The sequence below is a fragment of the Staurois parvus genome, unplaced genomic scaffold (assembly GCF_062004578.1).
Source record: "Staurois parvus isolate SC_StPar_1 unplaced genomic scaffold, SC_StPar_1.0 ptg000066l, whole genome shotgun sequence".
Classification (NCBI taxonomy): domain Eukaryota; kingdom Metazoa; phylum Chordata; class Amphibia; order Anura; family Ranidae; genus Staurois; species Staurois parvus.
In genome coordinates, this window is record NW_028317862.1 from 11,204,959 (window position 1) to 11,232,256 (window position 27,298).

General features: G+C 40.9%; 1 protein-coding gene across 1 annotated transcript in view; it reads left to right on the forward strand.

Moving 5' to 3' along the window:
* RPAP2 (RNA polymerase II associated protein 2) overlaps positions 1–27,298 on the forward strand; it is an 88,906-nt gene that overhangs the window by 1,234 nt on the left and 60,374 nt on the right. Inside the window, exons 2-8 of the mRNA XM_089668940.1 lie at positions 2,126–2,171; positions 2,389–2,503; positions 5,068–5,166; positions 6,181–6,246; positions 7,730–7,818; positions 10,163–10,198; positions 25,154–26,072. Coding sequence (XP_089525066.1) covers positions 2,126–2,171; positions 2,389–2,503; positions 5,068–5,166; positions 6,181–6,246; positions 7,730–7,818; positions 10,163–10,198; positions 25,154–26,072 — 1,370 coding nt within the window. The remainder of the gene's footprint in view (positions 1–2,125; positions 2,172–2,388; positions 2,504–5,067; positions 5,167–6,180; positions 6,247–7,729; positions 7,819–10,162; positions 10,199–25,153; positions 26,073–27,298) is intronic.

Sequence of the window (27,298 nt, forward strand, 5' to 3'; positions counted from 1 at the left end):
TAAGAGGAGTTCTAGTCTTGTTAAAAAAAATAAAAGTCAGCCACTACAAATACTGTAGTGGCTGACTTTTAATATACAGACACTCACTAGCCCAGGGTTTCAGCACTGTCTTCACCTGGGCTGGTTCTTCTTTGGGTCCTCAGCACTGCCATGCTTACCGTGGGAAAACAGCTGTGACTTCCTGCTGTGCTTTCTGAATGGTCTTGCAGCCTCCTGTGACATGGGAGGATAGGGACCCAAGCTTCTGCTCTGCTCGCCTAGGCTCCCGAAAAAAAAAAATGGTGAGGGAGTAAGAAACGGAATATCAACTAAATAGGGATTTAAATAAAATACAATTCACTTATTACAGTTCAGTGCTCCCACTTATCCCATATTATTATTATTCATCCACATGTATAAAAAGGGTTCGTGATAACTGCTCATAAGATCAGAACTGGCCATGCATGTGTGTCAGAAATGTCAGAACAAAAAAAAAAATCACAGCATCTAGTGTATAATAAAGAATAATGCAAACTTAACCGGTCCAGTAACACAGTGGTGTTCTCTGTTAAAGTGGCTGTAAACCTCACAAATATGAAAAAAAGCATATCCCTCTATAGTGTGTAATGGTCTCAGTTAAGAGCACTAAGTGTAATTTCTGTCTGCTGCCTCATTCCTCTGCTATCTGAATGAGTCACTTCTGTCAAGTTTTCCTGACACCAAGAGAAAAAAGGTGACAGTGAGGGACCTCCAGCAGACTTACAGCCTCAGCTCTGTTCCTGTGTTCTGTTTGAAAGGGGGGGGGGTCTCTTCCCTCCAATCAGCTCTCAGAGCTCTCCTCACTGAGCTCTTCAGAGTGTAACTTCAGATCTCTGACCCATTTTTTTCTGAACTCTCAGACAAGCTTTAAAAATTCTGGACTTTGAACGAATGTAGAGAAGGCTGCAAATACACAGGTACAACTTATGTAGGAGTATTTGTTTCAGCTCTGTATATCACCTGAGGCCAGTCGCTTCACTAGATAAATGTAAGTGTATACAACCACTTTGATATATATACAGCATAAATCAAGTCCAAGAGAACACTTCTGTGATCCCAAAATCTTTCCAGTGTACAGCTACCTTAACACTTCAACAAATGATTTTCCACCTCTTGTGCCAACCCAACACACAGATTGCGTGCTCGCCTGATATGTTGGACCTCTTATTTCTGAGTAGGTCTATCAGCGCTGTTCCCCTGAAGAGGTTAGTAAAACCTCTTAACGATTCACAGGTAGCAATGTAAGCAGTGTGACTCTCCAGATGAAACACAAACAGCAATCATAGTGCTTTTCATACCCATTATTTTTATTAAAACATTAAAAGCAAATTAAACAGTTACATGTAATCTGAATCATCCAAACATATTACTCAAAAGGAGACATTGCTCTCTCTGTCCTAGTTCCACTCTCTCCCCTTATTCTTCGGTTGTATTACAGAACTCATATTACCAACTTGCATACAGACCTTTTAATCTCATTAGTTGAAAATTTGGCTTTACTGGCGGTAAACAGGCTTGGCAGGTTCCTTTTATGGTGAAAATGTAGTTGGTTAGTTGCTTATTGTTATCTTAAAGTATAGCTCCACCCAAAAAGGGAAGTTCCACTTTAAGCCTTTGTCCCCCACTCCCCATTAAGGATTGGCACCTTTGGGGAGTGAGAGGGGAGCAGGTATCTGAATTTGACAGGTACCTGCTCCCGCATCTGCTGTGATCGCCTAGGCAACCTGAAGCAGAAGTTCTCCTCCCACCCTCTCTCCGCCTAATTGTCTTCGGGGTCATGTGACAGGTCCCAGAAGACTACGGGGCCATTCACAAAGCGCAGCTCTTCTCGCACATGTGCATTGGCACCCGGCTGTGAAGCCGCAAACTGTCACAGCCTGGTGCCCACACTGAAGATTTTGGCGCCAGGGAGAGAAGACGGCCGGTGAAACCTGCAGTTGTGAGCACACGACTGGACCGAGGGACAGGTAAGTGTCTGTATTTTAAAAGTCAGCAGCTACAGTTTTTGTAGCTGCTGACTTTTATTTAATTTTTTTTTTTCTAGAGGTGGAACTCCACTTTAACATTTGTCTGGTCATTTTATTTTTTTATTTATTTTTTTTTATAGGTAATGTGCCAATCAGTGATTTGACAAGTGAGGATGCAGCAAAGAGGTAAAGTATTGTCTGAATTTTTTTTTTCTCTTTTTTTTTTTTTTTTAATCTCGTATAAAAAAAAAAGCACCTATCTGGATAAATTGGGATTTTTGTTGCCTTGTAATTATGGCAAGCAAGCGGTCAGATCTCTCCTTTGGAAGGAGTTTTGCTTGCTGTGTACAATGTAAGTAAAATGTATTTATAACAATACCATGTTTGTTATTGAACCCCACAGAAGAGCTGCCCTGGAACGTGCTGTCAGGCATAAGATTGAAACTGAGAAAAGGGCTCACCAGATTGTTGAACGCTTCTTAGATGACGAAATCACAGCTGATTTCTTATTAGACTGTGTAAGTGTCTTTACATTTTTTTTGTACAGGGTGCGGCAACATAACTTCCTTTTTTCAACACGCAATAAAACCCATTTTATGAATCAGAATTGTTTTTATTGTCTTTAATAATGTAGGTACATATCTAAAATTCTGTTTCACACAGTTTTGAAAATCATATCAGGTAGGTGACGCCCCCCATTGTCCATACACTGAATAAGCCGATTTCTGGCATTTTTCATGACCCTTACCAGCATAGCAGTGGGTATGTTGGCAATTTCTGCACGGATGTTGGCCTTCAGGTCTTGTAGGGTCCTTGGACGGTTTACATAAACGCGGGATTTCAAAAAACCCCACAAAAAAAAGTCGCAAGGGGCCAAATCGGGGGAGCGGGCTGGCCACTCCAAATCGCCCCTTATTGAGATGAGGCGCTCCGGGAAGTGTTCCCTTAAAACAGCCATTGATGCTCTTGAAGTGTGAGCCGTTGCTCCGTCCTGTTGGAACCAAATGTCCCCTAAGTCCAATTCATCAAGTCGTGGAAAAACAAATTCCTCCAACATGTTCACATACCGGTCTGAATTCACTGTCACTGTGACCTCATTTTCTTCAAAGAACCAGGGACCAATAATCCCAGCTGAGGCAATTGCACATCACACTGTGACTTTAGATGAATGCAAAGGCCTTTGATGCAATTCTCGAGGATTGGTGTCGGCCCAGTAGTGAATGTTCTGTTTGTTGATGCATCCAGTCAAGTGAAAATGGGCTTTATCACTGTAAAAAACAATTGCGTCCTCAGGGACATTTTCTAGTACTGCCTCACATGCGTTCCTCCGAGAATTGAAGTCGCGTTCGGAGAGTTCCTGCACTATCGCCAACTTGTACGGATGGTAATGAAGGTCATCGTGAAGAATTCGCCTCACTGAACGATCCGAAAGTCCAAGGGCAGATGCATGTTTGTGCGCAGAACGCTGCGGGGATCGCAAGATTGAAGCTCTCACTGCTTCGATGTTCTCAGGTGATCTGATGGGTCGAGGGACTCCAGCTCTTCGTCTTGTCATACTCGCGGTTTGTCTGAACGTAGTGACCCACGTAACAATTGATTTCCGGTCCGGGACACGGCCCAACGGGGCTACATTGAAACGATGTCGGAAGGCGCGTTGGGTTTCGATCACAGAAAACCCGTTCGAAAAGTAGGCCTCTACGGCAAATGCACGCTGCTCACTGTTCCAACGCATGATGATGACTGACCTGGAAGAGAACAAAAACTTTAGAACTACGCCTGTCGCCTGAGACCACTCCCGCCCCGCTATGGCCGCTACAGCCTGAATGGCACGCATTTCAAAAAAGAAAGTTATGTTGCTGCACCCTGTATAATAATACTATGTGTCAAGATGTATGGCTACAGCCAGTCTGCTTCTGATTTTTAATTTTTTTTAAATTATGTAAAACTTTTGTCTTTGCACTTTTACCATTAAACAGAGCAGGTACGTATAAACCTGTTTATTATTTTAATTAAAAAAAAAAATAGCTTTTACATCCCCTTTAAATAGGACATTTTTGTAGCATAGTTATGCCTTTTGCATCTTTAACATACCTGTGTATTTCCTATAACATGACAGTGAAAGTATGTGGGGTGTTCAAGTCAAACCGGGACTTTTAATTTTACAGTTATAAAAAGGGTTGCTAGCGTGGCATTACTACATGCAGTAGTAAGTGGCAAGTATGTCTTATTACTGATAGGCTGCGCACATGTCGTGGGCCAGTCCAGAGACTGCTAATCGAGATGGCAGACAACAGTGTAAGTGGGTGCATGGAACAGTGTGTGATGATGAAGTTTCTTGTGAACGAAGTAAAATCAGCGGATAACTATAGAAGACTACTTCAAGCACAGTTTGGTGATGAGACACTCAGCCACAGTAACACATTTGAATGGTATAAACAATTCAAAGATGGCTGTAGATCCGCAATTGACAATCCTGGCCTTGGTGGTTCCCAACCCACATCAGTCATATCTGTGAACATTCAGCGCGTGGAACGCCTGATCCTAGACAACCGATGCATAACCTGTTGTGAAATTGCACATGAGGTGAATCTTTCTGTGGTCAACATTTCAGTACTAATGAAGTGAAGCAGGCGGTCCTAGGACTGTTCAGGCATATTAGCAAATCCTTCTATGCCGAAGCTTTCCAGGCATTAGTTAAATGTAGCAGGGGAGTATGTCGAAAAATAAATGCAGTTTCCACTTCTTTTATTATATAAACTCAAACAGTTCCAGTTTGACTTGAACACCCCTTGTATAACCAAGAAAATATATCCTTTTTGTAGAGAGCTTGCTATGAATATCCTATGGGCTCACTAATCTGACTGTCGACAGATGAATTTGTTCCTTTTTAATCAATTAAGATGGTAATTACTGTTGTGTGCAGTGTGCCTCAGTCTTGGGAAATGTTTATCTTTTGAAAAGCTGTTTTGCTTTGTAGTTCTAATGAAAATAAGAATTCATATAATAGGAAGACATATTTTTAGGCTTTTATATATATATATAATATGTAAATACTCAGTTGTCTCTATGTTTTACTTTGCAGGCTCAGTATATTTCTCCATCTCACTATAAGGACGCAGTTGAGGAAAGATCAATTATCAAGCAGTGTGGATACCCTATATGTAATAAGAGCCTTGAAAATGTAAGAATCCATTTTTACTGTGTATCAAAGTTTTTTGTTTTTTTTTATTATAAAAAATAAATGTCTCTATACCTTAGATACAAACTATTATTGAAATCATTATATAACGTTAACATTTTCAAAAATTACATTCTATAAGTCAAACAAAACCAACAAATAATGCATGTAATGAGAGAAACATGGGGACTGCCACTGCTGACCTAATAAAATTGCTAGCTGCCTGGCTTCAGAATAAGTAATAATCAATGACCTGCAAGAAATGTTCCAATGAAAATCGAACAGAAGTCAGAATTCCTCATCTCTTTATTAGTATGGGGTCAGTGACTCAGCAAGCATTGGAGCCAAAGCACCAAAATGAAAGACAGACAAACAGAGATCTGCACTAGTGGTTTCCATATTTCTCTTCTGGCGGGGGTTCCTTGACAATAAGATATGCAAGTATACTTTGCAGGGTGCCAGATAAAAGTACTAATGTTTGTTTCATAAAGGACTGACTTTGTTAAAGTGACAATACACTTACATTTTTTTATAAAATAAAAGCAATATGTTTAATTTGAATTTACCTTATATCCCCGTTTTCTTTTTTTGATCTCCCAAATCCAAGCTTTTGTTCTACTGTTCCCAGACTTCTGGCTCTACGGTGGCTGCATTCATTCTCCATGCCACCCTTGTGTATGTGAACGTAGCCACCCTTCCTTGCTTGCTCCTGAGATAGACTACACATCTACATGCAGATGCATTCAGTGCTTTGCAAATTGTAGTATGCATAGAGAGGAGCATATCACCAGAAATAATGAGCACTGCTCACGCTATACTAGCAGATGTGAGGTGCATCAGTGGAGGATTGGGAGCAAGCAAAGGGTAAAAAAGAAACAGGGAAACAACAGAAGGGACTTAATAAAACACAGATCTTTAGTATATCAGATGTGTTAGAATGATTGATGCAAAAAATGTTTGTTTATTGGCACTTAAGTGTCTTAAATGTTATAACCTTGAATGTTTTGTTTCCAATAGGTGCCCAAACAGAAGTATAAAATTTCTACTAGAACAAACAAAGTTTATGATATCACAGAAAGAAAGGTAATGCCCACATGTTAGATTAATACTCAGTGTTTTTCCATTAAGCATTAAAGCTGAGCTCCAGACAAATTGCTATATACACAGTCAAAATATTGATATAGGTAGTGTTTTATCGGATAAAAGATTTGTTATCCTTTGCAACCTGCTTTGTTATGTGGATACTGCTGCCAGACAGCATAGCCAGGACGGAGTACATCACTGCAGCTACAGCAGATCTGGGACGCACTGAGTATTGATGATTGGACAGTAAAGGAGAAGCAGCACACTAATGAGGTCAGCCCTCTGCTTGGATGGCTCTCTCCACAGAACAGCATTGTCAGCATGTTCCCTGTCAGCACATATGACCTGCTGCAGAGCCTGATTGCCTACTTGATCCTATCTCTTTCTGGAGGAATTTATCAAAACTGGAGCTGGCAGAGTCTGGGGCAGCTGTGCATGGCAATCGTTTGACTTAAGACTTAAATTTCCAAAGCTTAACTGAACAGGCTTAAGATTGAAGCTAATTGGTTTCCATGCACAATTGTACCAGATTTTGCTCCAGTGTTTTTTTATAAATTCTTCCACAAGCCCAACCTTAATGTAACCCTAAGGTTTCATTCCTTTAGCCCTGGTTCACATTGAATGCGACTTTGAAATCAAGTGAAGTAGTACGATTTCAAAGCTGCTGGCCTGTGCGATTTCATGTGTGGCTTGCCTGACATCTGTGTGACTTCATGCACAGATGTCTATGCAAGTCACATGAAATCGCCAAAAAGAGTCTCACCGATTTAATGGTTCCATAGGCACAAATAGGGTGCGACTTGTCATGCGATTTGGAACTGAGCTTAAGCACAAAATAGTGTCCCTATACCCCTCACTACTAAGTTTAAAGTGGTTATAAAGGCTGAAGGTTTTTTACCAACCTGCATGCTATGCATTAAGGTAAAAACCTGTGTTTAGCAGATCTCCCTGCCCCCCTAATACCTCAGCCCCCTCTCGATCCAGCAATGTACACCCAAGCCTCGGGTCTCCCATGTCTCTTCCTCCTCATTGGCTGAAAGATTGGCTCCTTCTGCTGTCAATCAGAGCTAGTGAGCCAATGAGGAGAGAGCGGGGCCGAGCCATGGCTGTATGTGAATGGTCACACAGAGCAGTGGCTTGGGAGCAAACGTGCTCGGGTGTCCCCATAGCAAGCTGCTTGCTGTGGAGTCACTTGGCAGGAGCAAGGGGCCAGGTGTGCCAGCAGGGGAGCTGAGAAGAGGAGGATCAGGGCTGCTCCTTGCCAAACCATTACACAAAGCAGGTAAGTATGACAAGTTCTTTTTTTAAAAAATTGCCTTTACAATCACTTTAAGTTTGTGAATATTAAGGCTTGAATAATGTAAGTAATCAGGAATGTTTTCTTTCAGAAAATGTATTTTAGTTGTTTAGGATTCCTCTGAAAATGTAATTTGTTAGATTGCGGGTTTGGTATGGTTTGTGAATAATAACAATATGTTTTCAGTGTTTCTGCAGTGATTTTTGCTATCGAGCATCTAAATACTATGAAGCTCAGGTTCCTGAAAGTCCAGTGTGGTCAAGAGAAGGAGAGAGGTAATTGTGTGATGTTTTGTGCAGGATTGGTAAGGCTCTGTTAACACCTATGCAGATGCAAAGGTGCTCACTTTTGTTGTGCATTACGTTTAGGGCAGCCCATACATTTCAATTGGCTGCCCTGCGTGTGAACTTAATACCAAAGTGCACACACCTGCTTTCTTTTTTTTTTTTTTTTCTTTTTTTTTTTTCATATAAAGCTACACCAAAACGGATGGTACTTTTATACCATGTGTTTTGATGAGCTTTTTGCACTCAAATTTGGAGAACGTGTTGCAGTGGCATTAATAATTAATGGCACAGCCACGCACATGCAATAGGGATTCACGTTTTTTGTGCATTGAGGGAACGTGTGTGATCTTGCACACATTCATGCAGTGCATAAATGTGAACCTATCCGAAGAAATGTTTTAGTAGTGGTGGCTATTTTTTCATACCTAGGCGACAGAAGACAGCATCTTATCCAATGTCCAAAATCTTAGTGAATGGTGAAAATTCACTTTGCAAGAATACCCAATAACCTGCAAGGAAAAAAAAAAGAATTTTTGCTTGCACATGATTGGATGACTTAAGTCAGCAGAGCTTCACCACATTCACTAAGCTTTGGGAAAAAATCCTTTGCAAAGTGCAACTTCCCTTGCAAAGTAAACAGTCTGTCTTTAGTAAATCAACACCTATCAACTGTGTGCAGACATTGTAGCAAGATCTAAGATTCCGTGTCATCTCTTGATTAGATGTCTGCTGGCTGCATAGCTCAGCGGTCTTAGGCTTTCCACAGATCCCTACTTAGTATGTCATTACATTTGCACAAAGGGTAGAGGCCATCATTGCACAGAACAATGTGACTCCTCCAAGTTCTGTCCTGTGTTCTCCATTCTCATTTGTTAGACAGTTGTCTTTAGTAAAACAAGTAGCAGGTGGCTGATAAAGGAGCAGGAAAAAAGAGAGGATTAGAATTGATGGATATAATGCTGTCAGTCAATAGATGTTATTTGTGTCACGTTTATATTTACTTGGTTTATCTCTTGGATCAGAGTATTTTTAACCCTCCAAAGAAATTCTACCTAAGACAACGTTTTTGAGGTGATGATTTATTTGCCTAATATACAAGAATCAAAATCCATTAACCGCTTCCCGTCCACCCTATAGCAGAAGTACTGTTACAGGGTGGCATGGCTGCTCAAAATTCCGTATATATACGTGATTTTGCTTTTCCAGGTAGGGGGCGCACGCGAGCCCTACCTGCGCCGCCATTTGCTGTCTTGGCTATCTATCACCGGGTCCCAGCCGGTGATTACACGCTGGCGCCCATTGATTGCTGAGCATCTCTGATGGGAGAACTGTTTGTAAACAAAACAGTTCTCTCCCCTGTCGACTCCTGCACACTGCTGTGCATAGCACAGCCATGCAAAGCAGTGTGCTTAAAGTGAAGCACAAAGACAGCTCAGTATCCAAAACGGCATACAATTAACCCTTCGATAGCCCCACATGTTAACCCCTTCCTGCTCAGTGCCATTAGTACAGTGTCAGTGGATGTTATTAGCACTAATCACTGTATTGGTATGACTGAGGATGTCAGTGACACCAAGTTAGTTCCCCTCAGTGTCAAAATGCCCTCCTCAGTCGCACTCTAAGTCGCTGATTGCCACAATTACTAGTAAAAATAAAAAAAATCTCAGTATATATACCGTCATTTGTAAACGTTATAACTTTCATGTAAACCAGTTAATTTACTTGTATTGGGATTTTTTTTTAGCAAAGACATGTAGCAGAATACGTTTCGGCCTAAATTTATGACAAAATAAAAAAATTTTTAATTTTTTTTTTTTTTTACTGGACTTGTTTGTTAGCAAAAATTTAAAAATATTGTTTTTTTCCTCAAAATTGTCAAATAGCTCTATTTGTGGGAATAAAAAGACATAAATTTAATTTGGGTGCAGTGTTGCATGACCGCGCAATTTTCAGTAACTTAAAGTAACGCAGCGCCATAATGCAGAAAATGGCCTGGTCAGGAAGGGGGGTAAATCCTCTGGAGGGCAAGTGGTTAAGCAAAGTGAGAATAACAAATTTAACTCCTTTTTTACAGAATGCAAAATCTCACATTTTTAGGCTAGTTGTACCAAACCGGAATGTAGTTACTCAATTCAACCACATGATGGTGCTGCAGGGTCATCTTTTTAAATGGTGGTGTTCCTGGACTCTACTACTTAGACTGATGCTGGGCTATCCTTCTATCCTCCCAACACATATCAGTATATACCATGTAGGGCTTGTTTGTGTAAACCTGAGAAAGCATATAACTATTTAACATATTTACTAACATATCATATGCTTTCTTTTCCAGTCTACCAGTCATTAAACTGCTCAAGGAAGGGAAGAGGTATGTTCTTATGCAATGCTTGTATTTATCTTGCCTCACTAGTAATTTTATGAATATGACTTTTTATTTTATACTCTAATCTAATGTTATGCATATAATATACAGTATGTACACTGAAAAAAAAAATAACAAGGAAGATGGAAAGAAATAAGAAACAAAAAAATTAACATAGATGGTGTATTCATTGGAGGAGCAATGTATATGCTGATACAAGAGAGTGCATATTATTAAAGAAATTCTAACAAAAGCCCGGAATAAGTCATCTGAAAATGCATTAGTAAATAAATAGAGTAGTTTTGCTGACGGATTTCAGCCATAAGTGTTATGCTTGAAACACATTAGCGGGACTGCCCTCCTGCTGTACTTTTATGAAGAATTTTGTATAGTATATCAATTGTTTGTGTGGTATATTATGTTGTACTTGAGCGAACAGAAGCCTTGAGCCTACAATTGGTTATACTTGTAAGCCTTGATGAGATGCGAAGCTAGAGTGATCACACTCTGTTTTATCTGCTTATTTATAAAGTTAAATCATCTCAAGCATAAAAAAAATTCAACTACAAAATAAAGTGTACCTCCTTCCCCTTTTTTGGAGCTAGCTAACACCGATGTGAAGTGAAGTCATTCTGTAGGGACCAAATATTTTAAAACATAAGTATTTTGTTCCTAAATGTTGCTGTCAATAACCATTTTACTACCATATGTTTTTATGGTTCAATAAACGTTTGATTTTTTTTTCATAGACCCATCACAGATTGCAATTAGGTCATACGATAGTAAAGAATGTAGTGTAGAAATATTCATACAAAAAAACAATTATAGTAAAGTGACTACATTGTATCAATGATGTTCTGATCCATCATCAGGTTGCTCTTCAGTAAGCAAGATCGAAGTATAAAGAGACCACACATAATGTTAAAGCATGATATGTTAGGGATTTATTTACTCCACGTAACATCATCTTTTATGTTTTAGCAGACAATTGGGTATTAAATTGTGTCTGTGTGCTCTAAAATTCTTTAAAGTGTATTTTTTTTACAAAAAATTAGCATTCTGCAACCGCTGCGCAAATATCACGTGAGATAAAAAACTGCAAAAACAAATTTTTTTATCCAGGGACTTCACTTTCAGAAAATGTATTATATGTGGGGGTTTTAAGTAATTATCTAGTAAAGAAATGCAGATTTTTACATGTATGTGAAAAGTGTCAGAATTGGCTTGGGCAGCAGGGGGTTAATCATCAACCTTCATATGAGAAGCAAACAATAATAAAACAATAATAATAAACACCTATCCAAAAAAAAAAACTAAACACCTTTTAGAAGCACTAAAATCTTTAATCATGACAGTTCTTCACTCTTCTAATGTAAACACACACTAGGTGCTGCTTATAGGCTGCTAGAAAACTGACTGAATCTGACATGAAGTATTTTTGAGAATTAATTACTTCACAGTCCAGTTAGCTATAGAGGTCAGTGATGGCTTGTTTTAACCACCTTAATACCATCCTATAGCTGAAAGATGGCTACAGCGCTGTGCTCTTGTTCTGGGAGGGCATCTACAGACATCCTACCAGAATGTGCCAGGGGTGTGCATCTGGCCAATCATTGCGGCCTTTTACCCTGTGATCAGCTGTGTCCATTCACAGCTGATCACATGTAAACAGACACTGCATCTGTGTGAGGAAGAGACAGCCAATACCCGGCAAGGTTGTCAGTGCTTTCTTTACACTGATAATCGGGGCACTGCAGCCTCATCCGTGCACATCAGTGAAGAAGAAAAAACATTTTGCAACATTTTATAGCAGAAACAAAGAAAATGTTTTTTGGTTTATTTTTTCAAAATTTTCGATCAATTTATTTTTATTTTTTTTTAGTTTAGCAAAAAATTAAAAACCCAGTGGTAATTGAATACCACCAAAAGAAAGCTCTATCCTCCAAAAAAAAAATGGTAAAAATTTCATATGTGTAAAATGTTGCATGACCATGCAGTTGTCATTCAAATGCAACAGCTCTGAAAGCTGAAAATTGACCTGGGTAGGAACGGGTGAATGTGCCTAGTACTGAAGTGGGTAAATGTCTTTTTTCCCCCAAATATTCCTGTGACTACCAGGGGTGTGGAAATGTTTGAAAAAACTACTTGTCCAGGGACTAAATCGGTGTTTTAAACGTTTTAATATCTTTAACATTGCTCTGTTTATCTCCTCCTCCCCTTCCTGCCTGTCTCCAGCCCCGCCCCCCGGGGACTAGCAGGGAGAGGAGAGACCTTGCAGTGTAAAGAGCACCGATTGGCTACTCATCAGGAAAGGGGAGTGTCGGACTTATCCTTTATCCATTTCACTGCCTGAGCTGATTTTGCGTTATTTGCACACGTTTAAAAAATTGTTTTAGGCCTGAAGATTACACAAACCCCCAAAACATTATATATTTTCTGAAATCAAAGATCCTAGAGAATAAAATAGCGGCAGTTCCAATTTTTCATGTCACACGATATTATCACAAAGGTCTAGGAAACACAAAATTTCAGTTAAAAAATACACTTAAGTTAATTTTAGGGCACAAAAAGCAATAAATTATCCAATTGTTTTGTAAAATATAAAAGACGAGGTTGCAGCGGGTAAATAGATATCCAGCATTTCAAACCTTAAATTTTCATGCGCTTGTGAAATGGCGACAAGCTTTAGTAACCCTATATTTTCTATAGGCGACACTTTTAAAGCCCAATCAGTATAGTGTTACAGAGGAGATCTGGTGCTAGAATTATGGCTCTCATTCTGGCATGCGCGGCATTATGTAACGTGTATTGCAATCAGCGTTTTCATGTGTAGTATAGGCGACCAAGCATGTGCTTTTACGTTTGTGCATGTATACATATGTGGGGGTGGGGGGGGGCCTTGAAAAATTTGGGGGTGTTATATGCTTGGGTGTAACTTCCATTTTCAAAAAAATAAATACATTTATTAATTTTTTTTTAAATCACATATGGAACAAAAAGTCCCCATGTGATGATTTTTGGTGACAGGTTCTCTTTTTTGAGACATCCAGGGTCTAAAAGACCCTGCCTGTCTCCCCTGTACTACACTTAATATAATACGGTGCACATCGCACTGCATTACATTCTTTCCCGGCCTCAATGACCGGGAATCTGTCGAATGGAGACCGGAAAGCGACTTCACATCACCTCCAGGGTCAGGAGAAGGAGCAGAGCAGATATGTCCCCTCTCCTCCCTCCCCTATACCACATCCCACGGCACCCACCGAACCAGTCTCGGGCCAGCAGATGGGCAAGCGGAGCCTGGGACATATAGTGGGGGAGAGGCTGACACTGTGGGCTTCTCCTTCACCCCTAGCCGACGGTGAGCCGGACCTTCAGATTGACAAGCGGAGCCCGGGAAACCTCACTCGGGGGGCGCGGAGAGGCTGGCACTGTGTGAAAGCAGCAGCGCTGCCGCCGATTGCTTCACCTGACAAGTGAGCCCACTGCTTGCCCGCAGCAGGGCTTAAGGCCAAAAAATACTACCTGCCCGGCGCCCGGAACTACATGTTTCGGGCATCAGCCGATAGGAATTGCACATCCCTGGACTACTGCCTTAAGAAAAAAATTCCCTCACTTGGGAGAAATTTCCTCCCACTTCCTGCTGTGTTTATTGGACTGGAAGTAAAGACAAAATCGCTCCAATGGGTCAGAGATGAGAAAAAACTCTCAAGGGTTTTAATTCCTCCCTACTCTAACACAAAATGCACCATTTTCATTTTGGATAAACACCTTAAGCCGTTTTTAATAAATCTTTCAGTAAGTGGTAATATGGAAGTGCATATGGTCAATATTTCAGCAGTGACACAAAAGCTTCTCACACACTACTAACTACAAATACTTCAGTAGTACCTTCCACTTCTTCTTTATACCATGTGGACTGTGGTATGGTTCCTTAGTCAGGTAATGTAAGGCTCAGTTCCTATCTTTGTGGTAGAACCCCATGACACATTTTCTCAGAGCTACAAGTATGGTCAGATAACCTCTCGGGAATCTTTTCTAGACACCCTTTGTAATGCACCTATCCTTAGTATGTTGGAGAATCTCTGAGAGCTATGAGAACATCCTAGGTTCCTTTGCTCCTTGTTGGTAATTGCAGTGGTTGCCCTAAGTGGCCTGGAGGTATATAGTAGACCAATTTTTGTCGGTTGAGATGTGAAGGAAAAAATAAACAGCAGATAGGTTTATTGGCTATTTTCTGATCATAAAATCAAGAGTCTTAAGCTGGCCATGGATAGATCAACATTCAGCAGGGACTGGCTGAATTTCAGTCAATGTGTGACCATGCCTGTTCGACAGACGTCGATCGTTGGATCGACTTGTATCAAACAAGCTTGTAGGAAAATTATTATCTGTTGCTCAGCTGCAACCGCTGACCAGTGTATTCTGACAGCTGAGAGTCCCATTGTCTGAATACTATGTCCCAGTGGAGAGGATTCCTCCATCCACTTCACTTGTGTGAATACAGGAATTTGTTTGATTTCTTTTTTTTCGTTCAGACCGTTGACTGATTGAAAAATAAAATGAGTAATCCATGGCCACCGTACCGTAATCAATATATAGCTCTACTTTCAGAGTGCAGTGTGCTAGTGGGACTTCTGACTGTGGCCCCATCTGCTTTGCATTACTACACCCATCGTTGTCATTGTGCAGTTTAAAGTACACCATTTACTTTTCTACATATTACCGTCAGTCAGCCCTACTTTTTTTCAAAGTACTGCATCACAACACTGTTGCAGTGAACAGAACTGACAATCCAATAAAGCCATATTTCTCTTCTGGGTCACAGGAGTGCACTTACTTTTCCTCTCCTGTAACCCAGAGTCAACTAATAATTGCCAGCTATCAGCTGACGTCACAGAGGTGCTCCAGGCTTTTGAAGGATCCCAACCATATTATTCAGATTCACCCAGCTGCCTGATTGACAGCTGGCTCTGGCTCTCAGCACGCAGCTGAGAACCAAAGCCAGCTGCAACCACCCCCTCACCAACCCAGCGCTGGAGGGGCAGAGCAGAGAAAAGTGATTTTGATAGTCGCTGGTCTCCTCTCCAAGCTGACCAAGAACTGAGCAGTCAGCGGTCATATAATCGCTCAGTTCTGGAGCTTAGAGCTGGCAGGCACAGCTGCAGCATTACACCATTGCTGCAACATAGTATAGGAAATGTGTGTGTGTGTGTGTGTGTGTGTGTAGATAGATATAGATACAGTTGTGCTCAAAGGTTTGCATACCCTGGCAGAAATTGTAAATGTTGGCATTGATATTAAAAATATGACTGATCATATAAAAAAAACTGTCATTTATTTAAAGCGGAGCTCCACCCAAAAGGGAGAGTTCCTCTTTAAGGTCGTGTCCCCCATTCCCCATTAAGGATTGGGACCTTTTGGGGAGCGGGTACCCGATTGTGACAGGTACCCGCTCCCACTTTTTCTGCGATTGCCTAGGTGGTCGGAAGTAGAAGTCATCATACCTCCCCATAGTCTTCTGGGACACTTGACAGGTCCCAGACGATTGCTGGACCATTTACAAGGTGCAGCGCTACTAGCTCATGCGCATTGGGCACCCCGCTGTGAAGCTATATACATACACACATTTTTATTATATATTTAGAAACCCCAAACTACCCAAATTACCCTTGTAATTATTGTGTTTTCACTTAAATCGTATATGATAAAAAAAAGTTCTGGTGTGACATCCTGTGGTTAACATAAGGGATATCAGCTTTCTTATACACTGCACTTGAAATTGAGCAAACTCCAGGTTTGGAGCTGTGATCTGTTCTGCTGACCTACTATCAAATCACTAGGATGTATTTTCCCTACTTCTTCAGGACCACTGTGACAGATGACCATAGTTATATAATGTATTGTGGTCTTCACACTTTTAAAAAATATGTATTCCAATTCTTCATTTCCTACATAGACCCTAAAAAGGGCAATAAAGCAACCTCCAAAAGGGCATTGTTTTAAAAAATAAGGAAGGTGCACATCTTAAAGGCACCTTTTTGTTAAAAAATAAATGCACGTCTTTCTAGTGCAATGCGTGGATCCTGAAGACTCTCCGTAAGCTGTCTACCAGTATCTCCCATACGAGCCAACTGTTCCTGCAATCTAGCAAGTATTAATGAACTACAAGAGCGGCCACAAGTACCTTCGCAGTTCATTGAGAACTACAAGCCGTCTGCTGCACTGCCTGACAGTTGTTGTAGTTCATTCATTCACAGGAAACTGTGAATTAATGAAATGGCCATGTGGGTGGAGCCCTCTGTTAACGGGTGTGGGGAGAGGATCCCCCTCCCACTGTCACAATGAGGGATCAGGGGAATGCAGGCAGGTGCTCTTTGGTAACGTTACACCCTAAATACAGGTAACATGTTACTAAAGGTGAATTTATCCTTTAAGCATTGGATTACTCTGTATCAAAAATAGAAAACTCATCAGAATAAAATGCCTTCTGGTGTAAGTGTGGTCCAACTTAAAGTGGAACTTTACCCTACAAGGGAAGTTCTGCTTTTACTCCTCCCCCTCCTCTACCACTTTTGGAAAGGTTTTTTTGTTTTTAGCAGGTACCCACTCCCACTTCACCTAGCTTATCTTTGTGGGAGTTTGCCCCCCACTGCCCTGCCTGCACCATCCTGAGACAAGTCATAGATTCCAGGGGGCTGCAGGTCCATTCACAAGGTGCAGCACATCTCATGAATAGGAAGGGGCAGCCAGCTGTGAAGCTGCAGGAAGTCACAGCCAGCTTCCCACAAGCCCCAGATGATGGCTCCAGGGAACCGAATGCCAACGAAGAACTGGCCTAAGTAATGACCTCTCTAGATCTCTGGGCTGGTAAGTGTGTGTTTTAGTAAAAGTCAGAAGCTACAGTATTTGTAGCTGTTGACGTTTAATTACTTTAGAAATAACTGTAGCTCCTCTTTAAAACTCTAGGAGAGCCAATGCTGGGCTAGAATAAAGAAGAGAGTCCTGAGGCAAGTGTCTGAGCAAGGACATGGCAGATTTTAGCTGAAATTGTCAGCTAAAATCTAAGTTTCTTTTTAATACTTGGATAGATGTGTGAAACCAACTACTGGCACATACAGTATATATGAAAATCCAATTTGTGTATATATACCAGTGATCTACTCGTATATCCCATTAGTCAAAAGCATTAATAAGTGAGATATATGAATAGGCTAGATAGAACTTTCAGACCAGGTTTATCTTGGGATTCTGTTTTCTCTAAATCTACAGATTTAGTTCTTAATGTATCACCAAATAAAAAAACATCAATATCTGTTATCTTAATCCATCAACCTTTGGTGATTAAAGCTCAGAGCACTTCCTGTTTCTTTTTGCAAGGTCAGTTTGTTTGATCGGTATGATTTACTGTGCAGCTGCAGCGAACAAAACCTGTTGAAATCAGACACAAATACATACTGTGTACACAACCTGCTCCCAGCATGGCTAGCAAAAAAGCTAAAGTCATATTCATTAAATCTGCTGACAGTTTAATGCCAGATTTGTTTGTGCTGTCTTTGGAGGCCCCACCATGTCATTCAATACATTTTATGTAATTGTGGAAGATGCAGGGCAAAAAATTGGGGGATAAATCTGTAACTTGTACTGGTATATTTATTATGGCTGTGATTCCTGCCACATCCCTACTGATGAATAAACAGCAAATTCTCTGCTAGACTGTCATTGTAATATGATGTACATTTAACATTTTGTGGATAAGGGCAGCCAGACTTTGATTACAAAAATGAAAGCGTATTTTCTTTACTTTCAATATCATCTCATTTTAAGAGACCTCTCTTTCACTTGTCAACAAGCTACACATCATTTATTTGTCATCTGTGAGTTAGAGAGGATGTTTGCAGCAGCTTTGTCATCTGTCAGTCAGTGAGGATGTTTGCAGCTGTCTTGACAGTAGTCATTTTGTCTTAAAATATATTATATAGAAAGCAGGGAGAAAAAAAAATTAAAATGTATAATTCTTGGAATGATATGTTTCTGTCTGGGTCTCTGCAGTCATTCATTGAGCTTAGGTTGAAAAGAGAAGTGCGGAATTAAAAAAAAAAAAAAAAAAAAAAATACTTACCTGTTGTAGGCAGATACACCATTGTTCCCCACTGGCTCTACATCAAGAACTGAGTGTTCAAAGACCTCTGATCACTTCGTTCTCAGACTTCAGTGCGCAGAGCCCTCCAGGGAGCTTTGGGCTGTGGAGGGGGCAGGAGCGGCTGGCTCAGGCTCTCAGCAGCGCACTGAGAGGCTGAGCCAGCTGCTGATTATGCATCTGGGTGACTCCCGACATTAAAGTCGGGATCTCTCTAGAGTCTGGACCGGCTGAGTGATGTCAGCTGACGGTGGACTTTAGCCAACTGTCGGCTGAATACGGGTCACAGGAGTGCAGGACTAATTGCATTCCTGTTACCTACAGGAGTAGAAAAGTCAAAAGAGCTTTGGCTCTACTTCTCTTTTAATGCGCAATGAACATTTGCAGTAATTCACAATGCAGCAGCCCTTCTCCTTGTCTCTGTATCCCGAAACCTTCCAATGTTATAGTGTCAGATCTTTAAAATGACCCTAAACCAGGGGTGGGCAATTCAGTTTTCCAAAGGGCCATATGCGAAACGGGACTGTTGTGGAGCACTGAACCAAAGTTTAGTGTATAGTAAAATAGGTGAACAACACTGAACTGGGAAGGGACGTAATTACCTAAACAAATAGAAAGCAAACTCCTGGTGCTGGGAATAATAGGTACATGAATGGTGTGTATACTCACAATTTTTAGAAGCAGTAGTGAAGAAATGTACTCTGCTAGTAACATTGGTAAATGTAGGGCATGCTGGTAAAAGCAGTGAGGTTGCTGTCAGGCACAAGGGCTAATTAACTTAACTGGGTAATTAATTGATCTTCCATTTTGAATGCTCAGGTGATAATTAGCAGAGGTGCCAGCACTGTGACTGGAAGGAGAGGAGATCGGTACAGCAGGGATTTCTGCAGATCCTGACTTAGAGTGAAGAACAGGTGCAGGGCTCCTGGGGTTTGTAGAGTGCAGATATATCTTCTAGTCAATGCTCTCCCAGCAGAACCAAACCTCTCTCCTGTACCAATTGGCTTCCCAAGCTCTCTCCTTCCAGTTCTTACTGCACTCCTCATGGACATCTGTCAGCATGCCTCTCTGAACCTGTCAGTTTCCTCACTAAGAAAGCTGACAGACTTAGAGAGGCATGCCAACAGTGGAGGCATCACAGACCAGACAAGGAAAACCAAAGGGCTGCAATTTGCCCAGGTCTGCCCTAAAGAATATCCTTCTTCTCCAAAAATAATCCATACACATTCACTACCTAATGATCCTGTCATCTATTTTTCATTCAATTGATTCTTCCTGTGTTTGTCTGCCTCTTTGTAACATACTCTGTGAGCTTTAGAACCTCTCCTTTTCCCCCTCACTTCTGTGTTTTTTTTTGTTTTGTTTTTTTAACAAAAAGTGCACATTAGTTGCGGCCATGTGCACTGCTGTATGTACACTCCAAATCCCAAAGTTCATCTTGCCTGTGCACAAGAGAGGATGGCTACATTCCTACATACAGTGAGACCTCGACCAGAAACGTAGCCATTCTTTAACAGGAAGTCAGATCACAGCAGTAAAAAAAAAAAGGGACTTGGAGGAGGTTTAGCTCAATGCATACATACATGAATAGATATATAAACAAAAAGCAGAGTTTACTGTCACTTCAACCACTTCATGTGTTTAGACTGTTTTAAAGCTCACCCATGAGCTTGGTGACATTTTTTTCAGCCAACAATTGGCTGGAGCTGAAAGGGTTATGCTGGAAGCTAAACCAGAAAATGGCTCAGACATACCTGCTGTGTGGTATTGAAAGGCTGCGTGAATCATAATAGAATAGAATTGCAAGTCATTTGGCAAGTAGGAAAACCTATTTAATAAGTGCGCTGGCATGATGTAAAAATCTTCTTTTAAAGGGTAATTCCTAATTTGTGCAAAAAGTAGCAAAAAAAAGTAATAATACTTAATAATTAATATGGTATATGAGGTTGTAGCAAAAGGTTTTGTGACCTAGCTCTGTTTACAAGAATGTACTTTATCTACATTTACACACTATTCCCTTAAAAATAGTCCTCTTGCCCAGCAATACAGCGTTCCCAGAGTTCCTGACACTTCTAGAATGTGTACTGGAAGTCTTCTTTTCTAATCGTGTCAAGCACCTTCTGCTATTCAAGCTGGATCTCTACAATGTTGTCAAAATGGTAATCTTTGAGCTGGGTCTTCATCTTCCGGAAGAGAATGAGGTCTGCAAGAGCCAAATCTGGCGAGTAGGGTAGGTGTGGAAGTGTGACCATTGCAGCCTGGGGATGCACTTTGCAGCAACCAGGTGCATATTCAAATCACACGTGAGGATGACCTGGACTGTTCTTTATGACACACCTACAATGCCATCAATGTTATGGATTGTTCTCCAACGATCATCATGCACAAGTTGCCGAAACGGTGTGACATTTTCAAGAGTTGAGCTTGTTGAATGTCTTCCTGATCTCTCGTCTTCCAGTGATGTTCTTCCACTCTTGAAGTGCACTTGCCACTCAAAACACCTTGAATGACTTATTGCAGCATCGCCGTAAACTTGCTGAATCATGTCAAAAGTCTCTGTGGCAGATTTGCCCAGTTTCACAGAGAATTTACATTTGCTCTTGTTCTAACTTTCTGTACATGGTGAAATAGCAGATGTGGTAACGCACGTGGTCAGAATAGCTGCAGTTGCACAGCTCCCGATGTACACAGGACAATGTCTTTTGGCACACTGACTTATGAAGGTTGGTACTCCTTGTGACCGTGAGTGCAGCCTTGTGCTGCCATCTGTTGGCATGTTACAAAACTAGTCTGGAAACGTTTTGACACCACATTGTATACAATGCTACATAAACCATATTGTGATTTAACAAGTACATTTTTAGGCATTCCCTACAACCTAAATGTCATAAGGGTTAATTATATCTAAATGGATGCAGACACTGCAACTTTTCTCTGGACACTGAAAGTGCATCAGCTGAGTATAATGAACTAAACCCTCCTCTTCAGAACAAGTATGCATAGGACCAGGGGTGGACTGACAACTCATGGGGCCCCCGGGCGATAGGGGATCATGGGGCCCCTGTGTCCTCGCCCACACCCAAAAAAAGCCTATGAAAAAGTAAATGAAAGGTACCAGGGGCATCTCATGGGGCCCCTTACAGACCCTGGGCCCTAGGGCAGTGCCCAAGTGCTCGAATGGTCAGTCCGCCCCATGATCAAGCAAGCCACTTCAGAGCAGAAATAGGACACTGCAACAAAGATTGTTTCAATACTTCGATCATTCAGAGGGATTGCTTTTTTCTCTCAACCAAAGTGGAGTTCCTTTATCAGGAAAAATACAATGTGGTATTGCATTGATGTTCTTAAAACCTTGTGCATTAAATGTGTAAGCTGCAGGCTCCTGAAACCTCATCTCTCTGCTTGTGGCCACTGGCTTTTGAATCAGGAAGGGTTGGAGCAATGGACTCAGAGGAATGTCCCCAAAACGCATCACTAGCAACAGCCTTGTGACATGCATGGTGGTGGGCAGAGTTCTGTGTGGAGGAGATGGAAGGAAGGTGATTTGCACCCATCTGATTAGTCTATCCCTCTGAACCTTCCTGGTTCCAGTGCTGGGGGCCTCAAGCAGAGGGAGCAGGGTTCATAAACCTGCTGCTTACTGCACAGAATTGAGTGTGAGTGAAATACCTTGCTATTTTATTCCCTTGTTCAATAAGCATTCTTCACCATGTCACTGTGTTCTTCTCTCTCTCTCCTTATGTTTCCCAGTGTAAGTGTCCCTCTGCCCTTTTAATATACGGCGCACACCAATCCTGACTGTTTCCTGCACCATTATAATGGTGCCTATAATTGTTAATGGCACCCTCACGCATCTTGCAAATGAGCATCCATTCACACCCGCCAAAATACACATTAATGCAGTACCATGCTTTTTGGTGCTGCACAATTTTAAAAATTGTTCTTGCACTTTTGTTCTGCATGTCTTGTGTATAGGGCAGCCCATTGAAACGAATGCACTGCCCTAAAATACAACACGCAACACAGCAATTGTGCTCGGATGCACCCTCTTAAAGCATTTTAGGGTGACCTTATCATACATTGTTGTGATTGCCTTTAGCTTAGTGATCATATCAAGTCCACTTTGTTACTTTTGTTGCAGTGTTAAGCCTGGATTTTGCTATGTACTGCACAGCAGTTTAACTATGACAAACACAGTTCATGTACCCTGCAGCTGATAAACTCACGTTTAGGAGCTGTTCAGCGTTTTTTTCAGCAGCCCCTGAACTCACCCTAATGCTTTCCTATTGTCCATGTACACATCTTCGTTTACAGTCGTTTTTTGAACGCAGAAAACATGTGCTCAGTAGTCGATTTTATCAGCCTTTCAAACGCTAAACGTGGCAAATCGCATTTCAAAACATTTGCGTTTTAAATTTTTTTTAACTCTTCCAATTCCCGATGCTGTCCAGAGCCTTTTTTCATCATGAAAAATACATGCAAAGCATTTTCAAGGTACTTCGATGGACAAAACACTGAACACAGGATGTTCCTACCAAGCTTGTCACACATTGTAATGACAAATTCACACCTCAGACCTCTCCCACCCTTGGAAACAAAAGATATGTTAATAACCATTCACACCTCAAATTCCTCATGAAGACCCCCTGCCAGGTAGCCTTAATGACTCACTCCACCAGACATTTTTCCCACCCTTGGAAATAAGAGATGTTAATGAGCAACTCACACCTAAGCTAATCTGAACACATGCTGTTGTGTCTGCTTCTACTCTCTGTATTTCTCTGAAACAGTCTGAAATAGTTAATAATTTACCACTTTTCAGTTCATTTTGGGCAATTGGGAGGTTCTCCTGTGCTTATCTTTAAAAAATGCTTCTAAACATAAATACGGTATGCAAACGCAGCTAAACAAACATTTTTTAACCATTTTCCAGCAATCCGTTTCCATCATTTAGAAACGTCCCGTGTACATGGGGCCTAAGACTTCATGTACACAAGCAGCTCTTAAACTCAAGTTTTTAGGAGCTTTTGGCATTTTTTTGCCAAAGCTCCTAAACTCAACTCCATGAAAGCCTGTGTCCATGCACAAATAGGCTTTTAGCAGAGTTTAGGAGCTGCCACGTTTAGGTGAGGTTAAACCTCCCTCTCCTGAATGAGGAAGAATCGCGTTCAGTATAAGAACGTTTTGACCACAGGAAAATGCAACACGGCAAAAACACGGTACCGCAGTTGCCACGTTTTGCCGTGATTTTGCCGCCATTTGCTGTTTCCTGTGGTTGGTGGTCAGGGTAGGCTCATGTACATGAAGTTTAAGTCTGTGTCAATGGCATCAGCTTAACATCAGTTTGAGATGCTTTTGAGACCAGTCAGAATTCATTGATAGGTGCATTTGACCTGCAGTTAGCCTCTATCTAACTTGCATTTGACCTGAAAGCTGGTGTTACTTGATTACAGCTATGACACCAGCCGTTTGATTGCTTGACACCAGCCATTTGATTGCTTGACAGTACGTTGTAGAGCTAACATAAGCATACTAGTAACTCTAACAGTTATCATTCAAGTCATGCCTTGAATGTAACTGTATTGTGAAACCGTTAAACTGGTGTGTTTAGTTGCACTTGAATCTGTCACACATCAAATAGGATCTTAATATTGGAGAGAAGATTAAAACAAATCACCCGCTTTTAGCTTAGAACATGTAACATGTTTGACCTCCTGTACCTTCTTCTTCCAAATAACGTTCCCCTCCGTAACAGCAGGCTAGGATCTTCATCTTACACCCACTGTCACAATTTTAAGAGAGCGCGGTCACGCAGGGCTTTACCCACACGGCTGCCTCATTCATTCAGAGAGCTATGTCATGGACGGCAGCTTGTAGTTCTCAATCTCTCCTAGATCATTGAATCTTCCTGCAGTTCAGTAACTGCCTGCCCATAGGAGATACGGGCAGGACAGCTTACTAAGGGTCTGCAGGATCCGGATGCAATGGTTTACAGACTGCAGAGTAAAAAAAATAACTGCACATTTTTTTTACTTGCAGAAAAGATATAAAATATATATATTTGCTGTCCCCTCAAATAACTCAACACACAGCCATTAATGTCTAAACCACTAGCAACAAAAGTGAGTCCACCCCTAAGTGAAAATGTCCAAATTGGTCCCAAAGTTTCAATATTTTGTGCGGTCACCATTATTTTCCAGCACTCCCTTTAACCCTCTTGGGCATGGAGTTCACCAGAGCTTCACAGGTTGCCACTGGAGTCCTCTTCCACTCCTCCATGACGACATCACATCACGGAGCTGGTGGATGTTAGTGACCTTGCGCTCCTCCACTTTCTGTTTGAGGATGCACCACAGATGCTCAATAGGGTTTAGGTCTAGAGACATGCTTGGCCAATCCATCACCTTTACCCTCAGCTTCTTTAGCAAAGCAGTGGTCATCTTGGAGGTGTGTTTGGGGTCGTTATCATGTTGGAATACTGCCCTGTGGCCCAGTCTCTGAAGGGAGGGGATCATGCTCTGTTTCAGTATGTCACAGTACATGTTGGCATTCATGGTTCCCTCATTTCTTCAGTATTGTCACATGAAAAGATATAATAAAATATTTACAAAAATGTGAGGGGTGTACTCACTTCTGTGAGATACTGTGTGTATGTGTGTGTATATAATATATATAATTTAGTTTGTTTACAAAAGATGGACTTATTGTTTAATGTTCAGTTCATGTTGCCATTACTGATTCCTTTTAAATCTTTGTCTCTATAGCAAAATGTTACACTGCAATATAGAAATTTTAACAGCCGCATTGTATATTTATTTCAGTGGCCATTCTGGAGAGGAAATCAAACTAGCAGACAGACGCATCAGATCTGCAGAAATTGAGAAACCTAAACGCGTGATAAAAGATGGTGACTCTAGCTCTTCTGACAATGAGACGGATAACCGTCAGCAAAAGCAGGCCTTTGTGTCCACTGTTATATCAACCACAGAACCAAGTTTTGACAACTCTGGATCAGTACGGGGAAGTCTTCTTAATGCACAGCAAGATGAAACTCCTGACATTGTAGATATAAAACAGAATGTGTCAGAAATTGCAGAAAGATTAAATACTTGCAGTATTAATGATCATGAAAGGACAGTTGATTGTAAGGAAAAAGACTTTAGCCAAGCTACTAAAAAGGCCATAGTCAACATTACAGAGGATGGTCAGTCTACAGGAAGCGCCATGGTGGACACTGCTTGTGTGACTCAGAGAGCTGTAAGCAAAACTGGTGCTGAGCATCTCCGAAGATTAATCTCAAAGTCCAGAAGTTCTCAGACAGCACTAAAAGACAAAATTCCTCCAGTGACAGTCAAAGGGAGCATGCTTGACATCCTCACACAGACACTAAACGGGTGGAAATCAGAAGAGACTGTGAAATATTTCTTTGGAACCAGCTATGTAATAGAACCTCCAGTCCCCAAGGAAGAGGTTCCTATTGCCAGTGACCAGACTGAGGAATTGGATGAAGATGACATTAGCTTTGAAGCCATTAAGGATACAAATTCTGCAAGTTTGAATGAGTGTTTACCTTTCAAAAATGACAATGATGAATCTAATGCTCTTCCAGATTTTGCCAAACTTCAGGAAGAAACCAAACTTATGGAACTTCGAGTCCAGGAATTTTTTAGAGGACATTATGTTTTGCCTGAAGAGGTAGAAAATGGAAAGTTAAAAGAAGGCAAAAGTGCTTCAAAAAAGGTTAGTGCTGAGTCTTAAACAAGACAGAGAATTCAGAATTCTTATCTGAGTCTGGTATTGTGTGGTTCATTACCAAAAGATATACATGAGCATTATTGTTAAAACCTTTTCTTTCCTTTCTTCATGGAATTTGCTTGGCAGTTCTAATATACAGCAGTACATACCTATATAGTTCATTAATGAAGATCCACCACTATATTGTTTTTATGTTGCTCACCATCACTGCTTCCTCTGCTGTGCTTGTCAGTATTTTGAAAGATTCCCCATACCCCATTTTATGGGGCTAGACGTTGGTGCAACCAATGTGAGTTGATAGAAGTAAAATGACATTGAAGGGTTGATGCACTGCCTATATTGTGGGTAAAGTTATTCTTGAAAGGATACAATATGCAGTACTAGGATAATGTAAGGAAATTGTAAAGATGAACTGTTGAAATTAGTAATCAAAATAATTATTTGGATTTATAGCACAAGGTATTCTGCAAAGGATGAGATTAGTAAAGATACATTTTCCTCTCATTTTATGTTTTTGGGGGTTTAGATACATCTTCTTTTGAACCATGATGCTGGGTCTTATTCAAGTAAGCATGTTCTTGTGGCTTTGAGTTAAATGCTGCTTGCAATGATGTTTTGTGATGTTGAAAGGATGATAGTGAAAGCATAATGATAAGTCTCCTAACTATGATACTTCTCTTCTGTCCTTAACTTCCCCTTTGCCACCTTAGGGTCATTAGCAAAGTTATCCTGGGAAAAGAGGTAACTTCTTGGTGTTGCGATGGTAACCCCAAAATAGGGGTCAGTTTTAGGACTTTTATTTGGCAATTCCAAAGTATGGTGGCCTGAGACTTTGTAATTTTAGGAGTGCCTTGAAGGCATTTCCTAGTATGTGCCATTAAATGTATCTGTCCTCCAACTGTTTCTCATTTACTTTAATTAATGTTTATTGTGAAATGACAAGTTTACCTTCTAAAACTGTAACACAACAAGCCACATATCATGTAAGTATAGGTTAAGAAGCAAACTGCATGTACAGGGGTTATAACATCTACACACCCCTGTTTAAAATGTCTAGTTTCTGTGATGTAAAAAAATTAGCCAAAGATAAACAATTTCAGAACTTTTGCCACCTTTAATGTGACCTATAAGCTGCACAACTCAATTGAAAAACAAACTGAAATATTTGGGGGGGGGGGAGTAAACCTTAAAAAACTAAACTAATGTGGTTG